Source organism: Geotrypetes seraphini, chromosome 1, assembly GCF_902459505.1.
Source record: "Geotrypetes seraphini chromosome 1, aGeoSer1.1, whole genome shotgun sequence".
Classification (NCBI taxonomy): Eukaryota; Metazoa; Chordata; class Amphibia; order Gymnophiona; family Dermophiidae; genus Geotrypetes; species Geotrypetes seraphini.
This window is the reverse complement of record NC_047084.1, coordinates 185,357,793-185,370,960: the sequence shown is the minus strand read 5'-3', so window position 1 is coordinate 185,370,960 and position 13,168 is coordinate 185,357,793. Positions and strand designations below refer to the sequence as shown.

The window sequence follows — 13,168 nt, the reverse complement described above, 5'->3', positions numbered from 1 at the left end:
CCATCTTTTCCACCTGGAAAAGAGCTCTTCACCCCCTATGTTTAATAGAAGATCCACACCCCTGATGCCTGAAGATATGCTGGTGTTCAGAACATTTGCAGTGCTGAGGGGGGGGGGACGCTTTATGTGATTAAAAATTTAAATTGCAATTAATCACGATTAATCGATGTGCAGCCCTAATAAATATATATGGATTATATATTTTCATGATTTTGTAATAAGCCTAATTGTTTGGCTCCTGTCAGTTTACTGTATTCTCTCACTCCCACCCACCTTACTCCCTGATTGTAGTTTTGAAGAAGGAGTGAGTAGTGGGGGGGGGGGGGGGAAGGAGAGGCCGCCATCCCATCCCATCCCTCACCTCAGGCAGCAGATTGCCTTGAGCCATTCCTGGTAGTAGTAATAGTGGTAGTTGCAAACCTCCTAAGAAAGAAGGTGTTTTTAAGGATCACTTTTCTAGTACAACTGATGGAAGCTGAAGTGATAGTGTCAGAATGCTTTTGCTCACATTCACTGTCCTTTCCAGCTGCATCAATTTTGACTTAGATCTTATGAGTCTAAATCCTGCTAACCCCGTGTCCTTGTGGATTATAGTGCTGTGCTTATGTTCCTTATTGTTTTCTAGGTTCTTGGGCAGACCGTTCACCACTGCATGAAGCAGCCAGTCAAGGACGCCTCCTTGCTCTAAAAACCTTAATTTCACAGGTAGAAAACTGATGCTTGTTTTTCCATTTCTATCCTCTTTTCAGTACTTTATAAATGCTAGTAAATGTTTCTAACTTGAATATAGAATAGTGGAAGGTTTTTCCCATAGTGAGAGAAGAAAATTGGTGCAAATCTGCAATCGCAAATATCTAGAACTGGGTGCCCACATTTCTGTGCTACTTCCGTTGCATGTGTACAAAATACCAACATTTTCATGGGTAATGTGTGTGAGCAGCAGCAAAGCAACTAAGTGCTATTCTGTATGAGTGTACATAAGTGGCTTATCATGTAAATGCAAGGGGGGCGTTCACATGGGTAGGGCACGAGAGGTGCATGGGCAGTGCTCATTTGATCCTTAAATAGTGTACTGGTGGCTGGACACTTTTAGGATGATTCTACACTACATTACATTTGGCATTTGTAGCCCACATACACCTCATGAGTTCAGTACAACTTATAAGAACATAAGAAGTTGCCTCCGCTGAGGCAGGCCAGAGGTCCATCTCGCCCAGCGGTCCGCTCCCGTGGCGGCCCATCAGGCCCATTGCCTGAGCAGTGGTCCTTGACTATTTCTATAACCTATCTCTACTCCTATCCCTATAACCTAAGTCAACTCTTATCTGTACCCCTCAATCCCTTTGTCCTCTAGGAATCTATCCAAACCTTCTTTGAAGCCCTGTAGCATGCTCCTGCTTATCACAGCCTCCGGGAGCGTGCTCCATGTATCCACCACCCTCTGGGTGAAAAAGTACTTCCTAGCATTTGTTTTAAACCTATCCCCTTTCAATTTCTCCGAGTGCCCCCTTGTACTTGTGGTTCCCCATAATTTTGAAAAATCTGTCCCTGTCTACTTTTTCTATGCCCTTCAGGATCTTGAAGGTTTCTATCGTGTCTCCTCTAAGTCTCCGCTTCTTCAGGGAGAACAGCCCCAGCTTTTTTAGTCTGTCAGTATATGAGAGGTTTTCCATACCCTTTATCAGCTTAGTTGCTCTTCTCTGGACTCCCTCAAGTACTGCCATGTCCTTCTTGTGGAAGAAGTGGAAGAAGGTGGGCATATCCAAGATGTACCTAGTTATGGAATCAGAAATAAAACTAAACGTAATATTCAGCATGAAAGAAACATTTGAAATAGCCAAGCTTATAACAGTCTGAGGAAGATTTTATAATTGGGAAAGGGAATGGGGGACTTGTATACCCCAAATATATTGGAGAATGAAGTAAGTGCACAATATCAATCTAATTAGTACTCCTTCTTTATAGTTAAAGAGACAGGAAAATTTCACTCTCATAGAAACATTGATCTGATTGCAAATCGCTCTTAAAGACAGCCTAAATAAAGCTTTCACAATCTTAAAATTAGGAGGAAAAAGGCTTCAGTTAAGACTTCATATGGCCAAAAATGTAAACCTACCAGTTTACATTCGTGAAAAGCTTGTATCAAAAACCATCAATACCAATGCATATAGTTGAAAAAAACAATTCTATGTAGAAAACTCCCACTGTCAAAAGTGGCAAATCAGTATCAAAAAAGAAAGTCACTTAGCTTTTGCTGTAAGTTGGCCGTTCTCCATGCTCACTGCAACGGCTTCCAATGGTTGGGTTTTTTTTTTCATCCACTCCACCTTACATCAATTGCAGAGATCCTACAGGGTCATCCCTGTTTCGCTTCCACAGCTTCGTCAGGAATCATCCACACAAACAAAAAGAACAGATTCAACATCGAGCTGGACAAGCAGACGGAGTGACATAGAATCCCTGATCCAGCCAAAAGAAATACTTCCTGCCTTTTCCGGTTCCACCTCCGGGTATGCGAAACTGGGATGACCCTGTAGGATCTCTGCAATTGATGTAAGGAGGAATAAAAATACCAGGTTGGGTCCATGTGCCTAAGGCCCCGCCCACAGGAGGGGCCTAAGACAACTGGGCCGATTCCGGTTGGCCCAGGCGCCTCAAGCCCCACCTGTGGGTGGGGTTTGAGCCGCCTTGGCCAATCAGGCCCTAAAGCCAGCCATTCCCGAGATGGCTGGCCTGTTGGAAGGGCTTGGCACCCGTCCGTCCGACCAACAAGTTTTAAGGAAGGGGGTGGGGGTGGGAGGGTCACGGGTCGGCAGGGGGGGTCAATCGGGTTTCAGGGGGGGGTGGTCGTGGGGGGGGGTTGTGTCGAGGGCAGGAGGGCCTGGGATCCCTCCTGCCCGTATTTTAATGGGGGGTGGGGGTTAGAGGGTGTCGCTGTGCCAGGAGGGCTTGGGCTCCCTCCTGGCCGGATCATGTGGGGGGGAGGGGGGTTGGAGATCGCCGGGCCAGGAGGGCTTGGGCTCCCTCTTGGCTCCATCAGACACGGCGAGGGGGGGGGGGTTGGGGATCGCGGGGCTCCCTTTTGCCCCAATGTCAGCAGGGGGTCGCGGTTCGCCAGGGCAGGAGGGCTTAGGCTTCCTCCTGCCCTGATCGTATCGCGGAGTTCGGGGGTGGCGCGGGGCAGGAGGGCTTGGGCTCCCTCCTGCCCTGATCGTGTCGCGGGGTTCGGGGATGCCGCGGGGCAGGAGGGTTTGGGCTCCCTCCTGCCTGGATCGTTGTAGGGGGGTTGGAATTCTGTAACCGGTGTTGTTTTTGACAGACACCGATTACAGAATCCAGCTTTTAGGCGAAGGACTGGCTCCTCCTTCGCCTAAAAGCTCTTGTTTTGGACATTTGGGGCTTGGGCTTTTTTTAGGTTAATTATATGGTGTAAGTTTATCCTTAGTGGTGGTCTGGGTGTTTAAACAGCTGAACGTAGAGGCAGGCCATTATTTTAAAAAAACCTCCTTTTGATGTTTTTTTTTATAATGGACATTTTCCCTGCTTCTACTTTCAACGTTTAAGGCCTTAGGCCAAAAGGGAGTCCCCTTTTGTGCCCCTCCACGTAAACTTCTTTAGTTGTACCACACAGAAAGATGGTATATCATTTATATGCCACTGTCATTTATCATATTTCTGTTAAGTGATTGTTCTGCAGTGCTGTTAAATGCGTATGTTTCTGACACTGTATCATGCTATTGCTGCTATTAGGATTTAATTTGCCTATCTCCAAGTTTACCTCATTTATTCTATTTTATGGTTCTGTTTGGTCATTTTGCCGTTGTTATGTTGTTAACACAATTCTAAGTTTTATGTCAAGCTATTCTTATTTATTTATTTTTATTTAATAATTTATATTCCGTATATCCTACAATTCTATGCGGATTACAAATTATTTAGGTACGCAAGCATTATTCCCTAACTGTCCCGGCGGGCTCCCACTCTATCACATTACCTGGGGCAATGGGGATTAAGGGCTAGATTCACGAACCTGCCCGATCGGAACCGATCTGTGTCCGATCTGGGCAGGTCCGATGGATTCTCCAAACTGCAATATGCAGATGGGAGCGATCGGAGGAGTGCCCCCACCTGCCTACCCGGATCTCTCTATAGCAGGGCAGGGAGAGAGGAAGAAAAAGTTGGACTCATGGAAGGACAGAAAGAGATGTTGGTTGGGGAATGGAATGAGGTCTGGAAGCAGAAAGAAAGAAATACAGTGGAACCTTGGTTTACGAGCATAATTCGTTCCAGAAGCATGCTTGTAAACAAGTTACTCGGATATCAAAGCAAGTTTCCCCATAGGAATGAATGGAAACTCGCTTTGATTCATTCCACCAAACCCCCCCACCCCGAGGCTACCGGCGCTGCTTCATCACCCCCTCCCCCCCCGCTCTAAGCGGCATCGCACCCCCCGAACCGGCATCGCAACCTCCCCCCCCACGAACGCCCCCCCCCGTGAGAACCGCATCGCACCCCCGTGCTGAAAGCGGCATCCGCCCACTCTTCCTCTCAAACACGCTCCTTACCCCTTCTGATGGTTGTGAGAGTGAAAGCAAGCTCCCGCCTCTTGCCTGGACCGGGCCTTGAGCATCTGCACATGCTCAAGGCCTTCTGGATCTCGAGAGAGCATGTTTGAGAGGAAGGGCGGGCGGATGCCGCTTTCAGCACGGGAGTGCGATGCGGTTCTCGTGGGGGGGCGTTCGTGGGGGGGGGGGTTTGCGATGCCAGTTCAGGGAGTGCGATGCCGGTTAGAGCGGGGGGGGGGGGGGGTGATGGAGCAGCGCCGGTAGCCTTGGGGTGGGGGGGTTTGGTGGAACGAATCAAAGCGAGTTTCCATTCATTCCTATGGGGAAACTTGCTTTGATATACGAGTAACTTGATTTACGAGCATGCTTCTGGAACGAATTATGCTCGTAAACCAAGGTTCCACTGTATTTCTTTCTTTCTGCTTCCAGACCTCATTCCATTCCCCAACCAACATCTCTTTCTGTCCTTCCATGAGTCCAACTTTTTCTTCCTCTCTCCCTGCCCCCTCCCCTTTCTTTCTCTCTCCCTGCCCCCTCCCCTTTCTTTCTCTCTCCCTGTCACCCTTTCTTTTTTTCTTTCTTTATTTCTCCCTGCCCCCTCCCCTTTCTTTCTTTTTTTATTTTTATTTTAACAAGTTTTATTGAATTTTCACAATGGCAGATACACCAGATAGCCAAATCCCCACCTCAGAACACAAAGTTATACTGGTACTCTTCAATATAAGGCAATACTATCCAACCCAAAATTTCCCCCCTCCCTCTCTTTTTCTTTCTCCCTGCCTCCCTTTCTTTCTTTCTCTCTCTCTGTCCTTGCCCCCCTTTCTTTCTTTCTGTCTGTTTTTATTTCTCTCTCCCTGCCCCCCCTTTCTTTCTTTCTGTCTGTCTGTCTTTCTCTCGCCCTGCCCCCCCAAGCCACCACCGCCAAATTCTTCCTGCTTCCCCAATGCCAGGTAGCTGGCCCAGAACTTCCTCTCCGATGTCAGAATTGATGTTGGGGGGGGGAGGGAAGGCTTTGGGCCTACGTTTGTATGCACCTGGCCTGGCGTCAGGGAAGTAGGGAGATCAGAATGCAAAAGCAATGCAAGTCTATCGCGGAGCCCAGGATGGACTCCTCGATCGACCCATGTTGCCTTTGCGATCTACTGGTCGATTGTGATCAACCTTTTGGGCATCCTGACCTACAGTTTGGCAACTGCTAATTTAGATTGAAACATAAAACCATAAAGATTCACAAAGCCATAAAACTTCAGAAAGTTAACTACCATATACCAGGACCATTTTTTCAGCAAAATTTAATTTAGCATCCACCTATAGAAATCTACAGAATACTGTAATATGGTATTTGTTCCATATAGATCTACTAAATGTGATTTACAATTACATTCTCTGTTTTGGTTTCCAGAAGTGAGAGGGATAACATTTTTTTTAATTATTTCAGTCCACTTGTGCATATCAGGCAGCAAAAAATTGGCAAGATTTGCCAAGTCATATTATAATGATACACAATTTTTAAATGTTTAAAAAGGAAGTTAAAACTTACCTTTTTAAGAAATATGTTACTGGGTAATTAAATGTGTAATGTTTTATAGTAATGTAATTCTGGAGATTGGATCCATATCTTATGTTTGTAGTATGTAGTTTGTAGTACTGCTATGAAGTAATGGTATTGGTGGTATATAAATAAAGATTGTATTGTATTTAGGGTTACAATGTGAATACTGTGACGATAGACCATGTAACTCCACTGCATGAAGCCTGCCTGGGAGACCATGTTGGCTGTGCAAGAACCCTTCTTGAAGCAGGAGCGAATGTAAGTGTTCTTTGCACCTTACCTGACCCTAGAAAGGTCCCTAAATTTTTCATACTAAATTTGCAAGTTCCTCTGTGTATCTGGTGATATATAGTCATCTGGAATCTATATGTAACCCCTGGCCTCCTATGGCACCCTATGGCTTGTTATATGCACAGGAGGCAGGCCAGAAGAACACTATCAGGTAAAAAGAGGGTAAATAGGACAAACAGAAATTCCCCCTTTACCAGTATATTCAGGGTTCTGGGACACTGATCCCTAGAGCTATATGCATAGAGGTAGCCAGTTTAGGGTTTAGAGGACATGTCCGGGCATCCATACGGCTTTTCGAAACCTGGCACTTGTCCGGGTTTTGAAAAGCTGGTGAGATTGGGGCTGAGGCTGAAGTGCATCCATGCATGTGCAGATGCACTTCAGCCCTGGCCCGAAGAGACGAGGTTTGTGTGGTGCTAGGTTTGTGAGGCGGACAGGGCGGAACAGGGTGGGGTCATGCGTCTTCTTTTACCAGATGGAAAATCTGGTAACCCTAAGCCAGCTTCTTAGAGGAATTCACTGTCAGCTCCCACAAAACTATTAACCTGAGACAAACTGTTTCTCCCTACTCCAAACTGCTCCTTTCCCCTTCTGTCTAGTGGACCTACAGACCCACCCCTGAGGCGGGCCTCCACCTGGGGGCCGAAACACGGACCTTGTCAGGTTATTGGCTGGATCCTTTCAACATAAGGACATTTTGTCCATAGGAGTTTTGATATATGTGCTTTTATTTATGTGATTTTGAATTTGCTTTGAGTTTATTAAAATACAATTTACTTGTCCCAAGGTTGACATGCTATATCCCACTCACCACTTGTTTTCCTTTTGTTGTATTTTGCATGGGGTTTTTTGTTCTTTTTCTTTGTTTTAAATGTTCATAAGCCATTATTAAGATGGGCATGAGAAAATACAAAGCTTTCTGTCTTTTCTCTTCACTTTCTCAGGCTGAAAAAAACCCCTCTGAATCTTTCAAAACAGCCAATAGTAGCTCTCTGTTCCTGGCAGTGGGAGGAGTCTATATAATGTACAGGCAGTTTCTCTGTTGCTAGTATGACATCAGAGGCATGTTTGCTGAATTTCTGCATTTTGAAAGATTCAATGAACGCAGGAATCCCTCTCCTCACTGCACTTTGAAAGATTTATGCCCAGATTCTTTAGTCACTGTGCATTTAACGATGGTGCTAAACCATTGTTAAATTCATATATTTTACCGCCCGATTATTAAAATGGCTCACCGTGGTCTTTTCCATGCTTTCTAGCAGCCTCCAATTGTACTATGTAAATGTAATACAATGAGATCATTAATATTAAAATGGTAGTACAATGAGGTCATTAATATTAAAATGAGCTCTCAGAGCAATTCTCAAAATGAATGCCCCTCCATTTATGAGGAATTGGGCCCGATATTTACCGGCAGGGTCTAAGCTGTCATAGCCTTACTTTCCTGTCAGTGCCTAAGTGCTGGCACTGGCAAGAAAATAAAGCAGCTCAGACCCACCACCATGAATGGCCCTGATTCCCTCCCCCTGCAGAGACCAAAAATAACCCTGGTGGTTTAGTGCTGCCCCCCCTCTCCCCCCACACACACCATTGCCACCCTCTGCCAATACACACTCTCTTCTGCTGCAAGGTCAGGGACCCGCCCATACTGGGGGACACACCTGACAGAAAGCTCCCCCATGACAACCATGCTTCTAAGATGAAACCCTAGTGGTCTAGTGGGCCGTCCCCCCTTCAACCCCTCTCTGACCCCCTGTACCCTGGGATGCACTGGGAGGGGCCTAAGGCCCTGATTGACGCAGGCACCTAGGGCCCCTCCTAAGGCCACTAAGGGGAAGGGATTTAGATGCCTGAGCCATTCAGGGCCTTAGACCCCTCCCAGTGCATCCCAGAATGTACCGGGTTGGGGAAGGCACAACATTTTGAAGAGGCGTGCCTGCCAGCAGGAGGGAGTGAGCATCTCACCTGCTGATCTTCTAAAAAGGGTAGGGGAAGGTTGGAAGGGGGGTTGAAGGGGAGACAGCCCACTAGATCACCAGGGTTTCATCTTGGGGGCTTGGTATGGTGAGGGGTTGTCAGGCGATCTTGCCATCAGGAGGGTCCCAGGCATGGGAGGGTGGTAGACGGGAGTGGGCATCCCTTCTGCTGATCTTTCAAAAAAAAAAAAAAAAAGTACACCAATGTCGGAGGTGTAGGGCTTCCAGCATCAGGGGGACCCCTTTTTTTTAATAGGCGATGCTCTTGTGTATGTGTTGTCAGGACTGGTTTTAGACATGCTAGGGCCCAGGGCAGAAATTAAGGAGGGGGCCCCTGATGCCCTCTTTTCCCTGCACCCTCCCCCCCAATATCCCCACCTTGTATTACTATCACACATAAAACAACTTTAAATGACTTCTTTATACACAAAACACAGACCTTTATCAAATATAGAACAAGGAATCACAAATAGAAATAGAAATTGAACTGGGAACCCCAAGAAATTAAACTCAGCAAGTATTACAACACTGGAGAAATAAAAACAGGACAGATATGCACTGAACTTTTTGTACTGAACACACAAGGGGCCTAGGTCCACCAAAACTTAGCCATTTCCCTTGCTGTGGCTGGTGGAGATCCCAAACCCTGCCAGAAATCTTTAAGCTCTGTAGCTAGCAGAAGCATCCCTAACCTGCCACTAGCTGCAAAGCTTGAACAGTTTTAGCCTTTGGAATGGAGGAAGAAGTTTTCAGCTGGCAGGGCTTTGGGAAGCCTAACAACTTTGGGCAGGAGGCATGGGGCATGGTGGGAAGAAAATTTAGTGCCCACCTACTCTGGTCTTAGGGCCAATGCCCACCCCTCATTAGCTGTATGGTAAGCCATTGAACACAATCCAAATATTTATGATGCACATATCCCAAAGCTAAAATAAAACACTTTTCTACCTTTAATGTCTGGACATTTTATTTTTCCATCGTGTTGGTCCCATTTTGTCTCTTCTGCTTTCCTGTGTCTTCTGATATTTCCCTTTCCAGTGGTTGCTGTCTATATGTATTTTCTCCTCTCTCCTGTCTTGTTTCATTCCTTCACTCCTCGTCTTTGATATACTGATCTTTCCTTTTCAGCAATTCCTGCCATTTTCTAATTTCCTGTCTCACTATCGACTCAGATTTCACCCTTGTCTTCTTTACTTTTCAGCTACCTACCAACTTTTCCATCTTCCTTTCTCATGCTCTAGCTCTCCCATTTCTCATCTCATGCATTCCCCAGCCTCCTATTCCCTTCTACCTTTCATCTACATATTCCTCATTACATTTCTACCTCTGTACTTACTATCCTCCTCTCATTCATCTCCTTATCACCCCCTCAGTCTCTCCCATGATTCCACAATTTCCAGGATATCCCCTCCTTCCATTCTTGTTACAGCATCTCCTATCCCTCTCCCCCGCATGGTCTGGAATCTTCCTGTCCTTTTTCCTCCACCATCTTTCTGTCATCCCCCCACCCCACAGTCCATTATATCACCTCCTCTCTCTCCTCCCCTCATGGTTCAACATTGCTCTCACTCTCTTTCCTGATGTTCTTCCCGCCTCGTGCCCTATAATCTAGCATCTCTCCCATTTGCCTCCCCCCCAATTCAACATTTTTCCTTCTCTCCCTCCTTCTCATCCCCTACTCCAACATATTTCTTGTTCTTCCCAACTGCCATTCCATCCAGCATCTTATCCTCCCAGGGTCTGCCTGCCTCCCCTGGATCCAAGATATCTGCCATTGTTTTCCTTTGAGAGGGGGGAGCCATGGGAGCCCAGCCTAGCATCCCCCAGTGGCAATGCATATACTGTCCAGCATTCCCCCCACTCCACAAACTATGCAGTCCAGTGTCTTTCTCTTTCCATTCCCTCCTCCCCATGGTCGCGGTGTCTCTTTTACTTTCCCCTCCCCTACACGCTGCTGCCGCAGTTTCTCCGTTGCAGGCAGGCAAGAGGAGGAGCTGTGCTAGTGAGTCTTCACACAAATAGCATGCATATAATTTACATGCTATTGTGCTGAGAATTGCCAGTTAAACAAATATCGCTCCCACCATGGTATTTTTTTTTTTTATCATGTTGTCAGAGCTTAGAGAATCTGGCTCTCAGTGAACATAGGAACCCCCCTCCTCACACTCTCCCCCTGTCACAATTGGATGGGTCCCCACATCCACCTATAAAGCATGTGTGGTAAGTAAGCACAATTGCTACCTAATACAGCAGAGCTGTCCTGACTGGCCAATTGAACATATTTACTGAGCCATTCAAGAATTGTCAACCACTCAGCAATGACAGTCTTTGCAGAAATGTATATAGACTGATTAGAAGGAGTACCTAATTCATCATAAACAAGTGTTGTGACAGGCTTATGGGTCCTGTCTGACCTGCATACCCCTACAGTATCATCAGCATGCTGACTAGATGAGTCATCTGAAACAGCAGGCATAATTTCACTATCAGCTGGATTTTCCTCAGCTACACCAAGTAAAGGCATGGGAGCACTAATGTCTGCCAATATTCCCTTGCAAGGACTGTTATCAACTGTGAAACTGCTAAGCTCAGGTAGAGATTCAGATTTACTGGTTGATTCAGATAAATTTGGCATTGCTTCTGACCTATGTATAGGTGGTACTTGAGATGTGTCATGTATATGTGCGAGAGAGGGATCACTAAGATCCTCTGCATTTCTAGCATTTCTTTCAGTTACTGTCTTAATTAGTGACCCATTTGTGAAGCATCTCACTAACTCAATCAGACCTAGGCCTTGTGATGCTGGTGGGTCCATGCAGTATTCCATCTGAAATGTGGAATCTTCAGACTGAAAATTCTTCAGTGTTCTGAGATACAGCTGTCTTGTTTGTTCTGTGAGCAGGTTTGAGGTCTTAACCTTCATTTGTATTTTGCTATTGGCCTGGATGTTGTATTTTTTTTTTTCAATTTATGGCAAGCAGACTGATGGATTAGGGATCTAACTCATATATTTACACTGTCAAATTCGTATCAACAATTTCGACGTGCTTTAAAGACGCATATTTTAATAGAATTTTTTGGAAGTTAGACACTGGACATTTATTCATTTGTATTGCTAATCTCTGTGAACTGCATAGAACTTAATGGTATTTGCGGTATACAAGTGAGTTTTTATGTTATGTTATGTTTATGTTGACTATAAGGGGTAGGTGATTTCTATGTAGTGTTCTCAGGACATTTTCTGCTTTCAGGTATCAGCTTGTACACTGGCAGGTTTGGCAATCTGAGTCACTACCACATAGGGCTCTCTGTACCAGCAGTTTGATAGCTTGTACTTGCCTGGGATGTCTAGACCCCCTGATCAGTACTCTATCTCCAGCTTGTAGCTCTTGACTTTTGACTTGGGCATCATAGCAGAGTTTATTACCTGTATTTTGTTTGCCAGCTGTCTCCTGAGCTACTTGATTTGCAGCATTGAGTTGCTGTTTGAGATTCTGGATGTATTTGAGATGGTTTCCTGAAGAGTGTCCATCTGATGTGACTCCAAAACATATATCCACAGGTAGTCTAGCTTCTCGTCCAAGTTTCAAGTTTATTAGGATTTTTATATACCGCCTATCAAGGTTATCTAAGTGGTTTTTACAATCAGGTACTCAAGCATTTTTCCCTCTCTGTCCCGGTGGGCTCACAATCTATCTGACGTACCAAACATAAGATAATAAAGGGAATACGTTATGGCATCATTCTTTGTGCAGTTGTAAGCATGCACCAATCTGCTTACATGTTGACTCCGCCCTGCCCCCAGCCCCGCTGCCACACAAACCTTGTGTCTCCTTCCCCAAGCTCAGGCCACGTCTGGAGGACCTCCATGCATACAAGGACATTGACATGATGATGTCACGCACATGCTTGTGATGTCATCACATGCGCAGAAGACCTCCAGACGTGGCCCTGAGCTTGGGGCCTTCCAAAACCCAAACTACTGTCCATGCACCTTGACATTCCTCTAAAAAGAGGACATGTCTGGGTGTTACTGGACATCTGTTAACCCTGTGGTGTGGTATGTGACCTTTTTGATGCCACAAACTTTGCACATTTCTCTTATTATCCGGCTTTCAAAATCTCTACCTTGGTCAGAGTAGATTCTGTTGGGAAACCCGTAGTGTACAAAATATTTCTCCCATAACACTATGTCGGCTCATTTATTGGGCATCCCTCCTGCCAACGATTGTTGGGGTGGGCATCTCTCTTGCTGCAGACAGTATGTGGGGGGGAGTTCGAGAGTTCCCTTCCGCAGCCGCTTAGCCATTCATGGCAGGGGAATTCCCCCTCCCCCATTAACTGAGCGGCAGGGACTCCCCAAAGCTGCAATTCTGTAACCAGCACCCTAAAATGATTGACATGTGATCAGTGGCCACCGACTTGGACGCTGGTTACAGAATCTGGCCCTGAATGTTCCCTTCAATAACCTACTGGAGCACTGCTCCCTCCTTCCCTATCTCCAAGCTGAGGCCCCTTGCAACAGACAACTGTCAACCCTGGTTTTCACCCCTTACTGGGTAGAGCTTTTCTTCCCCCACTTCATGCATGGCTGAGAGCCGATTGGGTTAAGCCTTTCCCTGCCCTGCCCTCCAACCTTAGAGATCCTTTTCCAGAAGCTCCGCTGTAACCCTGGAGTGCTGCCTTTCACCTTGGTCTTTTCTTTTCCTCTCCACAAAGTTAAAACCCTTCCTTTTAAATTTCCTCTCTCATTGGCCACTGTTGGAAACAGGATGCTGGACTTGATG

General features: G+C 46.0%; 1 protein-coding gene across 5 annotated transcripts in view; it reads left to right on the top strand.

Moving 5' to 3' along the window:
- Positions 1-13,168, top strand: part of ASB5 (ankyrin repeat and SOCS box containing 5) — a 114,457-nt gene that overhangs the window by 58,861 nt on the left and 42,428 nt on the right. For 3 of the 5 annotated variants that reach the window (XM_033942838.1, XM_033942846.1, XM_033942862.1), the window contains 2 exons: positions 626-705; positions 6,268-6,375. In XM_033942838.1, the coding sequence (XP_033798729.1) occupies positions 626-705; positions 6,268-6,375 (188 nt within the window). The remainder of the gene's footprint in view (positions 1-625; positions 706-6,267; positions 6,376-13,168) is intronic. The other 2 variants (XM_033942855.1, XM_033942870.1) reach the window with 1 other exon arrangement.